The following is a 14135-nucleotide window of genomic DNA, read 5'->3' as shown; positions in this document are numbered from 1 at the left end:
GACCATATGTAACAGCTTTAACCCATTCTGGAATCCTCGGCGTCCTCCTTTTCCCCCAGGGTATTGCTATTGGTCGTTTTGCGAATAGCAGCAGTAGCGCATGCAAGTTGCGTTTGTTCACGTTCATGTCTCTGACAAACCCCAACAGTCCCAATAAAGGGGATAGGGACAGCGCCAGACCCAGAAGCTGATTGATGGACATGAAAATGTGGGACCAGTAGTCAGCAATGTCCGGACACACCCATGCCATGTGGAGAAAGGAAGCGGAGGCCGGGCCACTGCGCCAGGCATCGTCTCTAAGTCCCATGCGACATAAGCTAATGGGTGTTCTGTAATATCTGTGAATTTTTTTTTAAAGTGAATCAGGTGCAGCCTGTAATTAGGAGACATCTCAGTCATCTGAGCGCAACAGTACGTCCACTGATCGTCGGATAGGGGGGGTCAACGACTCCATGTCCCACCGATGTCTAGCACCGGAGACCGTCACTGGGCATCAGCTTGCATATGTGTGTAAAGTCTGGTAATAAGCCTGCGCGGTGATGGTGTACGTAATAGGTTTTCCAAAGCATTCAAAGGGGATGGTTGGGATGGAAATTCAACATGTAATTTGCTGCAGGCCGCCCGAATCTTGTGATATATGAATGTATCTCCAAAGGGCACCATCAGTCCCACCTCCGCAGTCGGTGGTCCTCTAAATGTCCCCCCTGGGTAAAGATCTGCAAAGGTATGAAGTGACATCCTCTGCGCCACCTCTATGTTTATCTCATCTCTAATGTTTGGTTACATAGGGTTCCCAAGCTAGGGGGATGGACGGCGCATGTAATATCTTTGCTCCCACCCATCTATGCAACCCCTCCCAAGCCCATCCTGAAGTTTCAGAGGTGTCAATTCCATCTGTAGGGCGTTTGTTGGTCTGGTACACAGCCACTCGAGTAGGGACAGGTGCCACAGCATCAGCTTCCACAGCCACGTGCGGTTGGAAGGGGGCTGGGCGTACCCAATAGGGCAGGAAGTGTGCCTGTGCACATAGTGCATACAACTTCATATGTGGCGCACTCAATCCTCCCTGCTTAAGCGGCAGAAACAGCAGTTCCCACAATACCCGGGCCTGGCCCCCCTTCCATGCCAAGGATATTAACAGTGATTGCAATTTACTAAAAAATCATTGCGTGAGTATGAGTGGCAGGTTTACAAACGGATATAAAAATGTAGGCAAGACAATCATCTTCACTAACGCGATTCCTCCTGCTAGAGACAGCGGGAGTTTAGCCCACAAAGCTACCTTATAATCCAGCCAATCAGTGGCTTTACCGTGAATCAGGTTCCACACTTCTTGCATATTCCCGCTAATCCTAATTCGAAAGTACTTCACTTTCTCATCCTCCCATTGTAGCGGAAATTCCGAAACCACCGCTGTAGTGTTATCGGTGAGGGGGAACACCACAGATTTGGCCCAATGGATAGATATGCCTGAAAGGCCAGCAAATTTAATAAATTTCCATAACACAATGTCCAGATTTTGCGCCGGGATTAAAATATACAAATTGACATCATCCGCATAGAGTGATATCAGAAGACTTTGAGCGCTAAAACATATACCCTTGTTCGTGCAGCCAACGGCTCCATTGCAATAGCAAACAGGGGGGACAACGGGCACCCCTGTCTGGTGCCCCGGGTAATTGCAAATGGGTCAGAACGGGTCAGATACAAGGCCATTCACCCGCACCCTAGCCACAGGCACAGTATAAAACAATCTGATCCATCTAGTAAAAAAGGGTCCAAACCCCATCCGTTCCAAAATCCTGAACAGATAGGGCCATTCGAGCGAATCAAAGGCCTTTGTTGTGTCTAAAAACACCACTGCCGCCTGTACGTGTGGATGTAAATAATGTATGACCGAAAAAACTGTTCTGAGGTTATGAGACGTAGATCTACTGGGTATGCAGCAGGATTGATCTGGTAGGGCTATAAGTGGGAGCATGGGCTGCAGCCTATTTGCTATTAATGTTGCCAATATTTTCACATCGACATTTATGAGAGATAACGGTCGATATGAGTTCAAGTCTGTTTCCAATTTTCCGGATTTTAACAAGGTGATAATAATCGCTTCCCCCATGGTCTGAGGCAGTATGCCGGTTTCATGGGCCTCTGCATAGACCTCCAATAATACGGGAGCTAGTTCCTCCACAAATGTCTTATAAAAGGCTGTTGTCAGACCATCCGACCCAGGAGCCTTGTCTAATGGCAAGCTTTTAATAACCTGAGCTACGTCTTCCACAGTAAATGGTAGGCGCATGTACTCCCTATGCCGGTCGTTAAACCAGACCAATGCCACGGAACCAAGAAACTCCTGCATGCCCTCCGGACATTCCGACTGAGTAGCTGTATATAAGTGGGCATAAAAAGCAGATAACTCCTCAAAGTAGATGCATCCCCATACAAGTGGGGTATGTCCCCCGGGCACTGGTTCTGTAGTCCTTATTAAAAAGGTTTCTCCGATAAGCGAAAACGTTGTAAAGAAAGAACTCTTTGTCTTTGAGATAAAGAATTTATTGGATTTGTTGCATCACAATTCTTCTGAATATATTATCCATCTTCATACACTTAAATTCCCAGAATGCATTTCAGTTGGTTAATAGTTTATGGTGATCCCAATGCATTTCAGCATGAATGCTTTCATCTGGGTATATTCTGTAATGGTAACATATGATTCTTCTATCAATACTAGGCATATATACATGAGGAGAATTGTAAAGAATGGTTTAGAACCTTAACCCGCTGATAGTGACATTTAGTGTATTAACGTAAGTAAGTGATCTAGGCTGAAAAATAAACATATCCATTGTGCTGGGTGTCATACATGGTGAACCAAGCTAGAAATGCTGGCCGGGACAGTAGTGTTAACTAAGAATGTTTATCGTGTGGTGATAAAAAGGTTACGATGAGGTTCACAGGTTAATTTTGAGGGTGAATAAAACACGAGGTATCGACTCGCTTGAACAGCATTTTGAACGTGCCAGTTAAAAAGGGTGAAAACGGAACGATGCGCACTCGTGGTGCTAGCGTTTGTGTGCTTAACACTTGCAGCATGCAAGTTTGGTGACAGTACAATTAAGATATAGGGAAGGTGCAACTTTGCTAATCTGTGCTTACGGAGTGTAAAAGGCGAGTAGATTCTAACGTCTTCAAGCCAAGTTTCGATCTCTCACGGTGTATCCAGGTGCTGTGTTCCTCGACGCTAAAAAGTGGGCGGTTCTTATGCCGTGCGTGAGTAATTTAGTGAACAAAGAAAGAGGTTAGTGGGACGCGTGTGTCACGGGAAAGGTCAATAAAGTTGCAAAATGGAATATTCATGTTAAACAATATCAATATTGAATGACGTGTGGTTGTAATGCTACTGAAATTAAAACAGTGGTAAATGAAAACAGTAATCAAAAAACACTAGTCATCACAACAATGTCGTTATGGAAACGGTCAGAACAGTCCACATACAGTCTAAATGTATATTTTTTTAGAGGTAACACAGAAACTCCATACGGTCGTTCCAGCCAAAAGGCTTCATAGAGTTCAGAAGGTTAATCCAGTAATGTTCACGTTGTAATAAGAAATTGATTGTCTCTTCCCTCTCGTTTATCTATTTTCTCTCAAATGCAAAATTTTAATTGGCTGATGTTGTGTCCGGCTTCTAAAAAATGTTGAGCTACTGTAGATTTGATTTGTTTCGTTCTGATGCTAGATTTGTGCTCAATCAGCCATATTTTTATTTTCCTTTCAGTTTGTCCGATATAGATTTTCCCGCAGGGGCACTTTAACATGTAGATCACATTGGACATGTCATATGTGGCTGTTACCTTCACTTTGATCTTATGTCCCTTCATGGGATGGGTGATGTATGCTCCTTTAATTAAGCTGTTACAGTTGTTGCAATTCCAGCATGGAATTGTGCCCTAATGTGTGCCTTCTGCTGATGATTGACCAGAATGTTTTAGTCTTTCACTTATGTTTTTACTTCTAGTATATGCGAAGATAGCCTCATGTTTGAAGATGTGATTAAAATCCTGTTCGAACCTGAGCATTTGCCAATGCTTTTTGATGATTCGTTTGTACGGTGCACTCATTAGAGAAAATCTAGAAACCATGGTGAATTGTTTTTTCGTAGGTTTCTTTTGAATACTAAGCAATTCCTCTCCGCTTTTGAATGAACAGCGTTCCCTGGCTTGTTGTAGTACCTGGTCAGGATATCCACGTGATTTAAATCTCTGTGCCATTTCTTCTAGTTGTTCTGCTGCTTTCACTAGGTTAGATACTATCTTTTTGCCTCAACAGCTGTGTGTATGGCAAGTGTTGTTTAAGAGATTGTTGATGAAAACTTTGGTAGTGGAGGGTATTATTTCTGTCTGTGTCCTTTCTATACAAGTCCGTTTCAAAGCCTGTTGGTGTTCGGGTTATTCTTTCATCCAGAAATGTGATGGATTGTTGTTGTATTTCAAAGGTGAATTGTATACGTTTGTCAATTTGATTGAGTTTGTGCAGTTGTTCTACCAAAATAGTTGCTGGACCTTTCCATAGGATGAAGATATTGTCTATAAATCTTAGGAATAATTTGGAGTGAGTTGTCCATGGTTGTATTGTTAGGATGTTTTCTTCCTCGTAGCGGTTCATAAAAATATTGGCGTATGCCGGAGCAGCACCGTTTCCCATGGAAGTGCCAGTTTTATGTTGAAACCAATCTTCTTTCCACTTAAAGTAACTGTGCAGTAGGGTAAACTCCATAAATTCCATGAGAAAAATCTTTAGATCTTGTTCATAATCCGTGTGTAACAAAGCATGTTCAACAGCTTCTATTCCAAGTTGGTGAGTGATTGATGTGTATAGTAAATTAACATCTACTGTACACAGTAGAATTTCTTCATCCTCGGTGATAGTGATTTGATTGAGCTTATGTAAGAAATCGGTGGTGTCTTTTATAAAGGTTCTCATAGCTGTGACACATGTTTGTAAATGGCTATCTAAAAACTTCCCCACTGGTTCATGCAAGCTCCTTTGAGTGGTGACTATTGGTCTGCACGGTGGTCTGACTGGATTTTTGTGTATTTTGGGTACCATAAATAGAGTTGAACTCCGTGGGTTGGATTGCATTAGAAATTTCTTTACCTTGTCGCTAATGACTCCTTCATCCACGGCTTTTTGAACGATGGTTTGCAAAATCCCCATAAATTGTTCTGTGGGGTTTGAATCCAATTTCAAGTAAGTATCAGAATCCTGTAGATGTGTCATTACTTGCTCATTGTAATAGCTAGTATTTAAAATGACTAACGCGCCACCTTTGTCCGCTTTTGTGCACATAATATCAGACCTCAATGATATCGCTTTCACTATACCCAATTCATTGGCCGTAAGATTACTGTGTTTAGACTTCTTCTGGCAGTTGAGCTTGGCTATGTCATTTTTGACTAAGGATTCAAACATGTCTAAACTTTATGGCTAATGGGTGCCATATATGTGCTTTTCAGTTGTAATCCTTTTAGCGGATCTTCCTCTCTTTCTTTGTCTTTAGTAGATTCCATAATGTTTTTTAAAAAGTGGCGCAATCTGAGTTTTCTCATAAGTTTGAAGAAACTAATGTTGATTTCCAAGGTGTTCGTGTCAGTCGTAGGTACAAAAGAAGTTCCCCTTGGTAGTATTTTTAATTCAGTCTCGTTTAAATGTTAGTCGGAAATATTAATTACTAGATTATCTATTGATTCCCTTTCTTGCCTTAGTCTTTCTTCGCAGTACGCACTAAACCCTTTGGATTGAACTCATCAAGTATAGCCAGCGGACCTTTGACGGCATCGCCCTCCTTGTTAATTAATTTGGGGACATAGGCAGTTGACCGTGGAGGTCTTAGCATACCTGAATGCGTCCGTCCCGGTCTGTCACCCTTCCCGTACCTGCGCGCTTCCGTATATTTTCCAAGAAATTTGACCTCTAGCTGCGCCTCCTCATCATACTCCAGTAATTTGGTTTTCAGTTCAGCCAATAAAGCGGCATCACCCTCTGAATATATTTGTGTCTCTAGGTCTTTATTTGAGCCTCGATATTACAGATAGTGTGTCTAATGGCCTTAAGGAACCTGTTTAAGCGCCTCCCATAACAAAGCCACAGTGTTGACCAATCCCGTATTTTGCGCAAAATAGTCTGTTATATCAGTGCGTATTTCCTCCTTAAACGCCTCATCTAAGAGCACATGTGGGGGGAGCCTGCAGGAAAAAGCTCGCTGTTTGGTGTTGGGAAGCAAAATTGTCAAGAGGCTTGGGGAGTGATCAGATAGTGTTCTCGGAAGGTGCTTCGCCTCCACCACCCAACTGTCCATGTCTCTCGTCGTCAGCCAGTAGTCCAGCCGAATCCAGGCTCTATGATGTTCGGAAAAACAAGTATCTTCCCTAGTCATCGGGTTGCGTAGGCGCCACATGTCCACCATGTCTCCATCCTTTAATAAAGCATTTAGTACCTTACTGGCTGCAGGGTGGTGCGACCTCGCTGCGCCCTGTCTATCTAGGTCATCGTTTAAAATGGCATTAAAATCCCCTCCTCATATAATTTTGGTGCACCCAGTTGCCTTAACTTTGGCCCATACATCCTGAAAAAACCCAGGGGAGTCTTTATTAGGCCCATACAGAAAAACCAGGGTCAGCTGAGTACCTCCCAGTGTACCCAGCAAAATAATAAACCGTCCGTCAGGATCTATGTGTATCTCCCTCTCCCTCCGATAAAGGCCTCTCTTAACCAATACCCCCACCCTACGGGAGAAATTGGAATATACCAAAGTGTATATGGAGCCCCACCTCTTATTTTTCAATTTCGAAGATGTTTGGGCATGCAAGTGAGTTTCTTGTAGCAGGCATAAATCAATATTATGTCTCGTTGGGTGTGCGTGTACTAAGCGGGATTTTCTACTGTCATTCAGCCCTCTTATGTTCCATGTCAAACAGTTTACTCTAGTCTCGTGGCGTATATGAAAGTCTGATGCATGTCACTGCGAATCACACTCCTTCCTCCATATTCCCTCCAAAGACACGGCAACACCCCAATTAAACAATTATCTTTCACGCCCACCCTTCCCCTCCCACACCAACCCCCAATCAGGTTGAAAAGTAGCCCCACTCAAATAGAACATGAACCAAAGTAAGAGCTGGAAAACTCCCATGGGGACGAGATAGTACCGGCCTCCTTCCCAACCGCAGCAGGGTGGCCAAGAAACTGCAAGGAGACAATTCTACAGCAAAACAGAACAATAATTGTGCAGCTTCTAAACGAAATTCTATGTCTCCATCTCTCAACCTTTGATTGCGATCATACACTCCTCCCCGCAACCACAGCAACCCGAACAACCATTTAGGAGAAATGAGGCAGAAGGCCTCCAATGCAAAAACAGCATCCCCGTCTAACGATATTACGTATTTATACGTAAGGAGTACCACAAGTTCCAATCCCATCCCAATTGTAATCAAAAGTTGTCCAACCCGAGTGAGAACATAGAAAAAATATTCACATCACCACAAACAATATCTCCCACACATCCCCAAACTGGTATACAAAAAAAGTACAACTGCCTGACGTCGAAGGAGACCTAAAAGATACAATGTCTTGCTGGTCAATCATTATCACTTAGCTGGTTTTCGGTGGCATCGTCTGTTCTAGGACTGGTCTTTGTCCGCCGACCGCCCAAATGTTTCGCAAACTTTAGAGCAGATTTGGCATCTGTAGTGGGCAGAGTTTAGCAGGATGAAGCAATGATAAAAAATAAAACTTTAAAGACAAAAGATCTCAATCCCGAGGTAGGTCTCCTCCACAGGAGCCCTCTGAAAAGGGGTATAACCTTAGGAATAGGGATAACATTAGGAAACCTGACCAGTATCAGGATACTGATACACGTTCCTCTCATTCCTTTCAGGGCTCGAAGAAAATCTCTGAAAGGGAAGGACCGTCAGAAAATAGAGAGGAGCACACACAGTCCAGAGACAAGCAACGCGCTCAAGACTTTACTTCTAAAAAAAGAAGATAAGTAAAATCCAAAACCTCAATTTAAGAAAAAGAAAGCTGCTGGTCTGAAAATCAGACATGTCCAGAATTCTGAGGACACAACTTCTGAACGAGGAATGGGCTCTGAAAATGCTAGACAGTGCCGCAGAAGTAACAATATAGCACCTGAACCTGAAGGAATTTCTTGTGACAGCGGAGTTGAATGATTACCTCATGGTGGAAACACCTGACACCCGGGTGAGCGTCCCACATAAGTTATATGAAATAACATTCCTGTTGGAGGGGGACAAGCTTAGGAAAGTAAAAACTCTTTTTTGGAAGAACTTATCATCTGGTTATGACATACTGTTATGAGAACAAGATTGGCCGCCTGCATTTGTAATGGAGTGCCCCAGGGAAGAAAGTATAATTTTTCCTACATTTTCCAACTACGTTCCCGTTCACCTTAAACATACATATGCGCAGGAGTGGGCAGTAGCCCAAGCTCCGGCATTGTACAAAAATCACGCAGGGTGGGATGAGAATTCAACCTACCACATGATCCCGTTAAAAGTTTCACCTAATGCTCAGAGGCAATATTCAATAAAGCAAGACGCTAAAAAAACGGCCAGGGAGATCGTAGATCAACTTGAATACCAGTGGGTAATTGAAAATGTACTTCTCCAATGAACAATCCTTTGTTTCCTGTCGCTAAACCCGACAACACACATCGTCTAGTTTTAGATTACAGACATTTAAATTCATGCACAAAGACATTTGCTCTCCAAAATGCACATAGTGCCGCATTAATGAATAACATTCTGCGCAAAAAATAAATACCAAACCACTCTTGATATCTCAAATGGATTTTTCTGCCAAAATATAGCGCCTGAAAGCAGGTATCCATTTGTGGAGTGGCTTCTTTATAACATATAAAAGTCCAAGTTAGTACTCTGCACACTGTTACCAAAAGTTGTTTACCCACCGGTCTTAAGGATGCAGTTAGGGAAAAGACAAGAAACTAACATCAGCGCATTGTTGACTGATAGAAAGATTTTGAGTAAAACAGCAAAATATATTAAAACTTGGATTGCCACTGATTTAGAACAATTGGGAACCAACAGTTAATTGCAGTTAATAGAAATATTAGGATTTTTTATTTCTGATGGGAAATGAAACTATGGCATGGTCTTCCGAGAGCACCCAGTTCAGAGTGTTGCTGTCTTCTCCATAGTATCACTCACATATGAGGGTGGTAGCCACAGTCCCTCTGAAGTGTCTTAGTGGGTGCCCTGCTGCTGTGAGCATTTCAGTCAAGAGCAACATATTTTAGGGTCTTCGTCAGAAGCCTTCAAAGTCTGGGGTTCTGTGAGGGTCCCTCAAAAATCAAAGTCTGAGTTAGAGCAGAATAAAAATGAGTAACAGACCTTGTGCCATGTGGTTATACTCACGGGCCCTATAGGTGGCCTTCTGATGTCTGGAAATAATCATGCCTGTGTCTGCTTTTTCGAATACAGGGCAGTCTCTAAAATATTTTCTAACTCATTTGTGAGCTACAAGGGTGCAGGATTAAACATCAGATAGCTACTGGATGGAGGTGCTGTGTTCATGTGTAAGTATCAATACTAATTGCTAAGACATATGACTGGAACTCGTTTTAGTAACAGTTTGGGACCTGGCTCATTTGAACAGCAGCATTAAACATAAAACCTTGCAATGTAGAAAAGAAATAATGAAAAAATCAATGTTGGAAAAATAGAGAATCCTTACAAAATTAGACATTACAAAGATTTTTTTGAGGTGTGTAGTTTGCTTTTTTTTAATAGCAAATATTTCACCAGAGTTCCCCATACCATATGAATGTATTGTTTATTTGTGTAGGTATAGTATCTGCCAATGTATACGCCCTTTACTATTGTTATGCTATGATACTGGTCTGTTTTTCTATTATTTTCTCCATTACTAACTGCATGTAGTTGATTTGAATATTGCTAGTGTGTGACTCTTGCTAAAATTGCCGCATGCTGCTGCTACAAAGGAAATGTGGACTTTGGCCCTGTTAAAATTCATTTTGTGTTAATTTAAATCCCATGTCCTGTTAGAAAAAAGTTCAGTTGAATGTTGTCAAAGAAAAAAGGAGAGATGTATTTTACATCTAAGTACATTTATTTCTCATAATGTTTTTTAATTGATATTGGGTTATGCTGTTTGGTAAATGACCTGACGAACAGAAAATATTATTGTAGTTGAGTAGCAGTTATTTTAAATGCTTTTCATTGATATTTAACTTTCAAATGTATCTTAATAAATAAAAAGCGACTTTGATCTGTGGAAAAGTAATTTGTTACTACTATTTACTAATACATTTGAGTTGGCATTGATGGGTTTATAATTAATACAAACACATTCGGTATTATACACACTGACTTGTATTCATTTTGCACACTGATTTGTACTCATTACATTTTTTCAGCCACAAGTTTGGGAAGAAGGTTTCATACATGAGTTACTTAAGTGACTTAAGAGACCATCTCAAATACGACCAGCTTAATATCCCTGAAGAAGTTAAAAGGTAGGTGTTGAGCTGTATTTTTGTAAGGGTTGTATCATACAAGGAATCATATTTCTTTCTTTACATAAAAATGTTTTGTTCCTCATACAGATTACAATCCGGGTTTGGTGGTATCTTAAAATCCTCCACTTTCTGAAGGATATTCTAAATATGGAATGGAATCCTGCTGAATTTCGTCCACAGTTATATTCCACTAATGGAGGACATTAAGCTAATGTAGTTGAGTCTGCATTTAGAGTTTCTGCCAGAAATTGGTGTTTTTTCAGTTACCACTGAACTCCAAGTCAGGGTATTGAGAATTTAGTTTGCGTTGGTTTTACAGGCAAACATTGAGACAAACTTTTGAAAAATGTACCATAGCTTTTGCAAACCATGACTGTTTGAGGAGTATCCTCGCATGATTTCAACACCTTGAACTCCCTGTTTTAAAAAACAAAAATTCTCTGTTACAACTTGAACTGTGATGTACCTTGCTATGGTACTTGACGTCATTAGTTGCTTACAGGGTTTCTATAGTTATGGCTAGATCAGAGTATCCAGTTTTGTTTTGTTAGTAACTGTAGTGCCATTTGATGAATCAAATTTTCATAAATTAGTCGCCTACCAAAGGTGTATTTGTAAATAAAAAATGTGAAAAGAAATTAGACATATACATAAAGAAAAACAACATGAACAATTGTTGCTAAAGGAGGTATGATTGTATACCATATTTACAATAAAGTTTGGACCTTTACAAGAAATATTGTAAACAAAACATGTAATGTATGGGGCCCTGTTGAAAATTGGTTGGACTCCTACAGGTATGTATCTTTTCTTACTGATTTATTCATGTCAGGAGGATCATGTTCACACTTTATGACCAACAATTAAGCAGGGGAATAGGGGTGAGCATTCATTTCAAATCTTTATTTCGGCTTCACGCCATAAAAGAACAGTACATACATTACAGTTCAATAGATAAAATAAACATTCAGTTAAAATATTAGACTCATTCTTTGAAACTGTGCAATACATGTTGGAAGACATTCGGAGCATGACAATAAAATCATATAAGCACTGGAGGACACCACAAAACTTTCAAGAACAAATTGAACTCAGTGTTACTATCAAAAAGCAAATTCAAGCCCATGGATGAATAAAAACTCAATTACAGCTGATGCCCCATTTTTTTCCTCTGGTAGAAGATAGAAAGTAAAAATCTACTAACACTAAATGTTATCTGTTGCGATGTATTTGTAGTTAGGATTCTCAGAGCCTGAGAGCAGGACCTCAAGCCTAACAATCGGCATATTGGTTTAATCCATCTTTTTCTTGCTTGACCATACAAGGGGCAGAAAAAAAGGATATGTTGCTCATTCTCTATCTGATTGTTTTCACATAATGAGCAAACTTCATCCAATACTAGGGAAGATGGATCACGGTTCCTGGCCCAACAAGCCAAAGTTGATTTTATTAAAAGATTACCATATCTAAATTTTAAAAATAATGTTTTGGCAAGTGGGGGCTCTATTTCATCCATGAAGATCTCATAAAGTGGTTCATCCTTAAAGTTTAAAAATTTTGAAACTAATGACCCACTGATTGTGGTGTTTACAGTCATATTTGCTACGAAGGACCAAAAGGCCCTTTTTAGGATTAATTTGGGGTTGGGTGGTAACAGCTCGGGATTCTCCCAGAATTGTTTCAGACCTATATGATTGAACCAAGTCCTAACATGTCTAAGCCATGGAATAGTTTTCTGGCTGTCCAGCGCCATGATCTCTTTCAGCCCATCTCTATAAGCTTGAAGTTCAGGAATATGCCACAATCTAACCCATAGCATTAACGGTCTAATAAGAACTTGATGGTCAGTTCTTTTAAAGTTAAGGTCCAATTGCAAGGGTACTAATGGGGTGCCTCTCGGGACCCTTACCAAACTTCGCATAAAATTATTGTCTAGGACACTAAAGGTCTCCTTGGACCCGGACCCCCATAATTCTGCACCGTAGAGGACTGATGATTGAACTTTAAATTTGAATAGTTCCATTACTGGAGACACCGCTTTACTAGTGCTTAGACTTTGCTCCCTAAGTATTGGTTTAACATTCTGGGCAAATATTAGTTTGCTTTTTTCCAATTGGGCTTTCCAGGTAAAGTTGGAATCTAGTGTCACCCCTAAATATGAAAAATGGGGCACTGATTCCAGCTTTATTCCTTTTAAAGTTAGGCAACCCTTGTCTGGTTTGATTGGATTTAGGGCCATATATTTTGTTTTTTTCCCGTTTATCTCCAGCCCCTTTTGACTGCAATAATCATTAAAAGTATTCAATAATGTCTGCAAGCCATTTTTTGTTTGAGAAATCAAGATGGTAACGTCAGCAAATAATAGGGATGATACCCTTTCGCCGTTCAGTTTGGGAGAGTCATTTTTACATCTCTCTAAATATGAGGGAATATCATTCACGAAGATGGAAAAAAGCGTGGGCGCCAGGACGCATCCTTGGCGAACTCCACGTTCGATTGGAATTTTTCGTGTTAGTTCGCCATTTGGGCCCCATCTAATTTTCGCGAAGTTCCCTTCGTGTAATTTTTTAATCTGAACTACTAAATTATTTGGCATACCTGCTGCACTCAAGGTTTTCCACAGAAGATTACGTGGCACCAAATCAAATGCTGCCCTTAAATCAACAAAAGCAACATATAAATGGGCCTTTTTAATCTTTACGTACTTCCAGTAGAGGCAGCAGAATCGAAAGATCTGATCTATAGTGCTGACTTTTGATCTAAACCCAGCTTGAAATTTGGTTAAAATTGAGTTTTCCTCCAACCAATTACTCACACGTAATAAAATATGACGTGAGTACATTTTCTGAAGGATGTCCATTAAGCTAATTGGCCGATAGTTGCAGGGGTCCTTCCTATCTCCTTTTTTATATATTAAAACAATTTCGGCTCCCTTCCAACTTTCAGGAAATTCTAAACTACAAGATAATTTATTGCACAGATAATTGATATAAGGTGCCCATATTTTTGAGTCATGCTTGTAAAGATCCCCAGGAATTTTATCCAAACCTGGGGCTTTCCCAGATTTTATTTGGCTTATTGCCAACTCTGTTTCCCCTAGACTAAAAACAAGAAAATCTGCTGGGATTTCATAAATTACTGTATTCAATGCCATATGGGAATCATCATATTTTTTGTATAAATTTGTAAAATGGGTTACCCAAGTTTGCTCGTCTAAAAAAGTATCCTTAACCACCCTACCTACGTGGTTCCCATTTGCTACTAGCCTCCAAAAAGCTACATTGTCGCGTGATCTTGCGGCTAACAGCAATTCGGCCCATTTATCTTCCTCCCACGCTATTTTCGAGGCCCTTTGGACGGACTTGTAATTATTTCTTGCTTTTTGTACATCCAATTGAGACTTGGACTTAATCGCAAATAATAATTCCCTCTTTGACTCTCTACAGGATCTGTCATACCAAGGCTTACTATGGGACAGATTCTGGGTCTTTTGCTGGTTTTTTTTAGGCATTTTAGTTACCAATAATTTTAGTTTGAGAAAGAACTCCTGATGTAT

General features: G+C 40.6%; 1 protein-coding gene across 3 annotated transcripts in view; it reads left to right on the top strand.

The window, feature by feature from the left end:
• The window catches only part of ARHGAP8 (Rho GTPase activating protein 8), a 929058-nt gene that overhangs the window by 562828 nt on the left and 352095 nt on the right, over positions 1-14135 (top strand). For all 3 annotated transcript variants that reach the window (XM_078673848.1, XM_078673847.1, XM_078673846.1), the window contains exon 7: positions 10478-10576. In XM_078673848.1, the coding sequence (XP_078529974.1) occupies positions 10478-10576 (99 nt within the window). The remainder of the gene's footprint in view (positions 1-10477; positions 10577-14135) is intronic.

This window comes from Lissotriton helveticus, chromosome 1_1 (genome assembly GCF_964261635.1).
Source record: "Lissotriton helveticus chromosome 1_1, aLisHel1.1, whole genome shotgun sequence".
NCBI classification, from domain to species: domain Eukaryota; kingdom Metazoa; phylum Chordata; class Amphibia; order Caudata; family Salamandridae; genus Lissotriton; species Lissotriton helveticus.
Note: the sequence above shows the minus strand (reverse complement) of the source record. Positions and strands in the feature narration are given on the sequence as shown.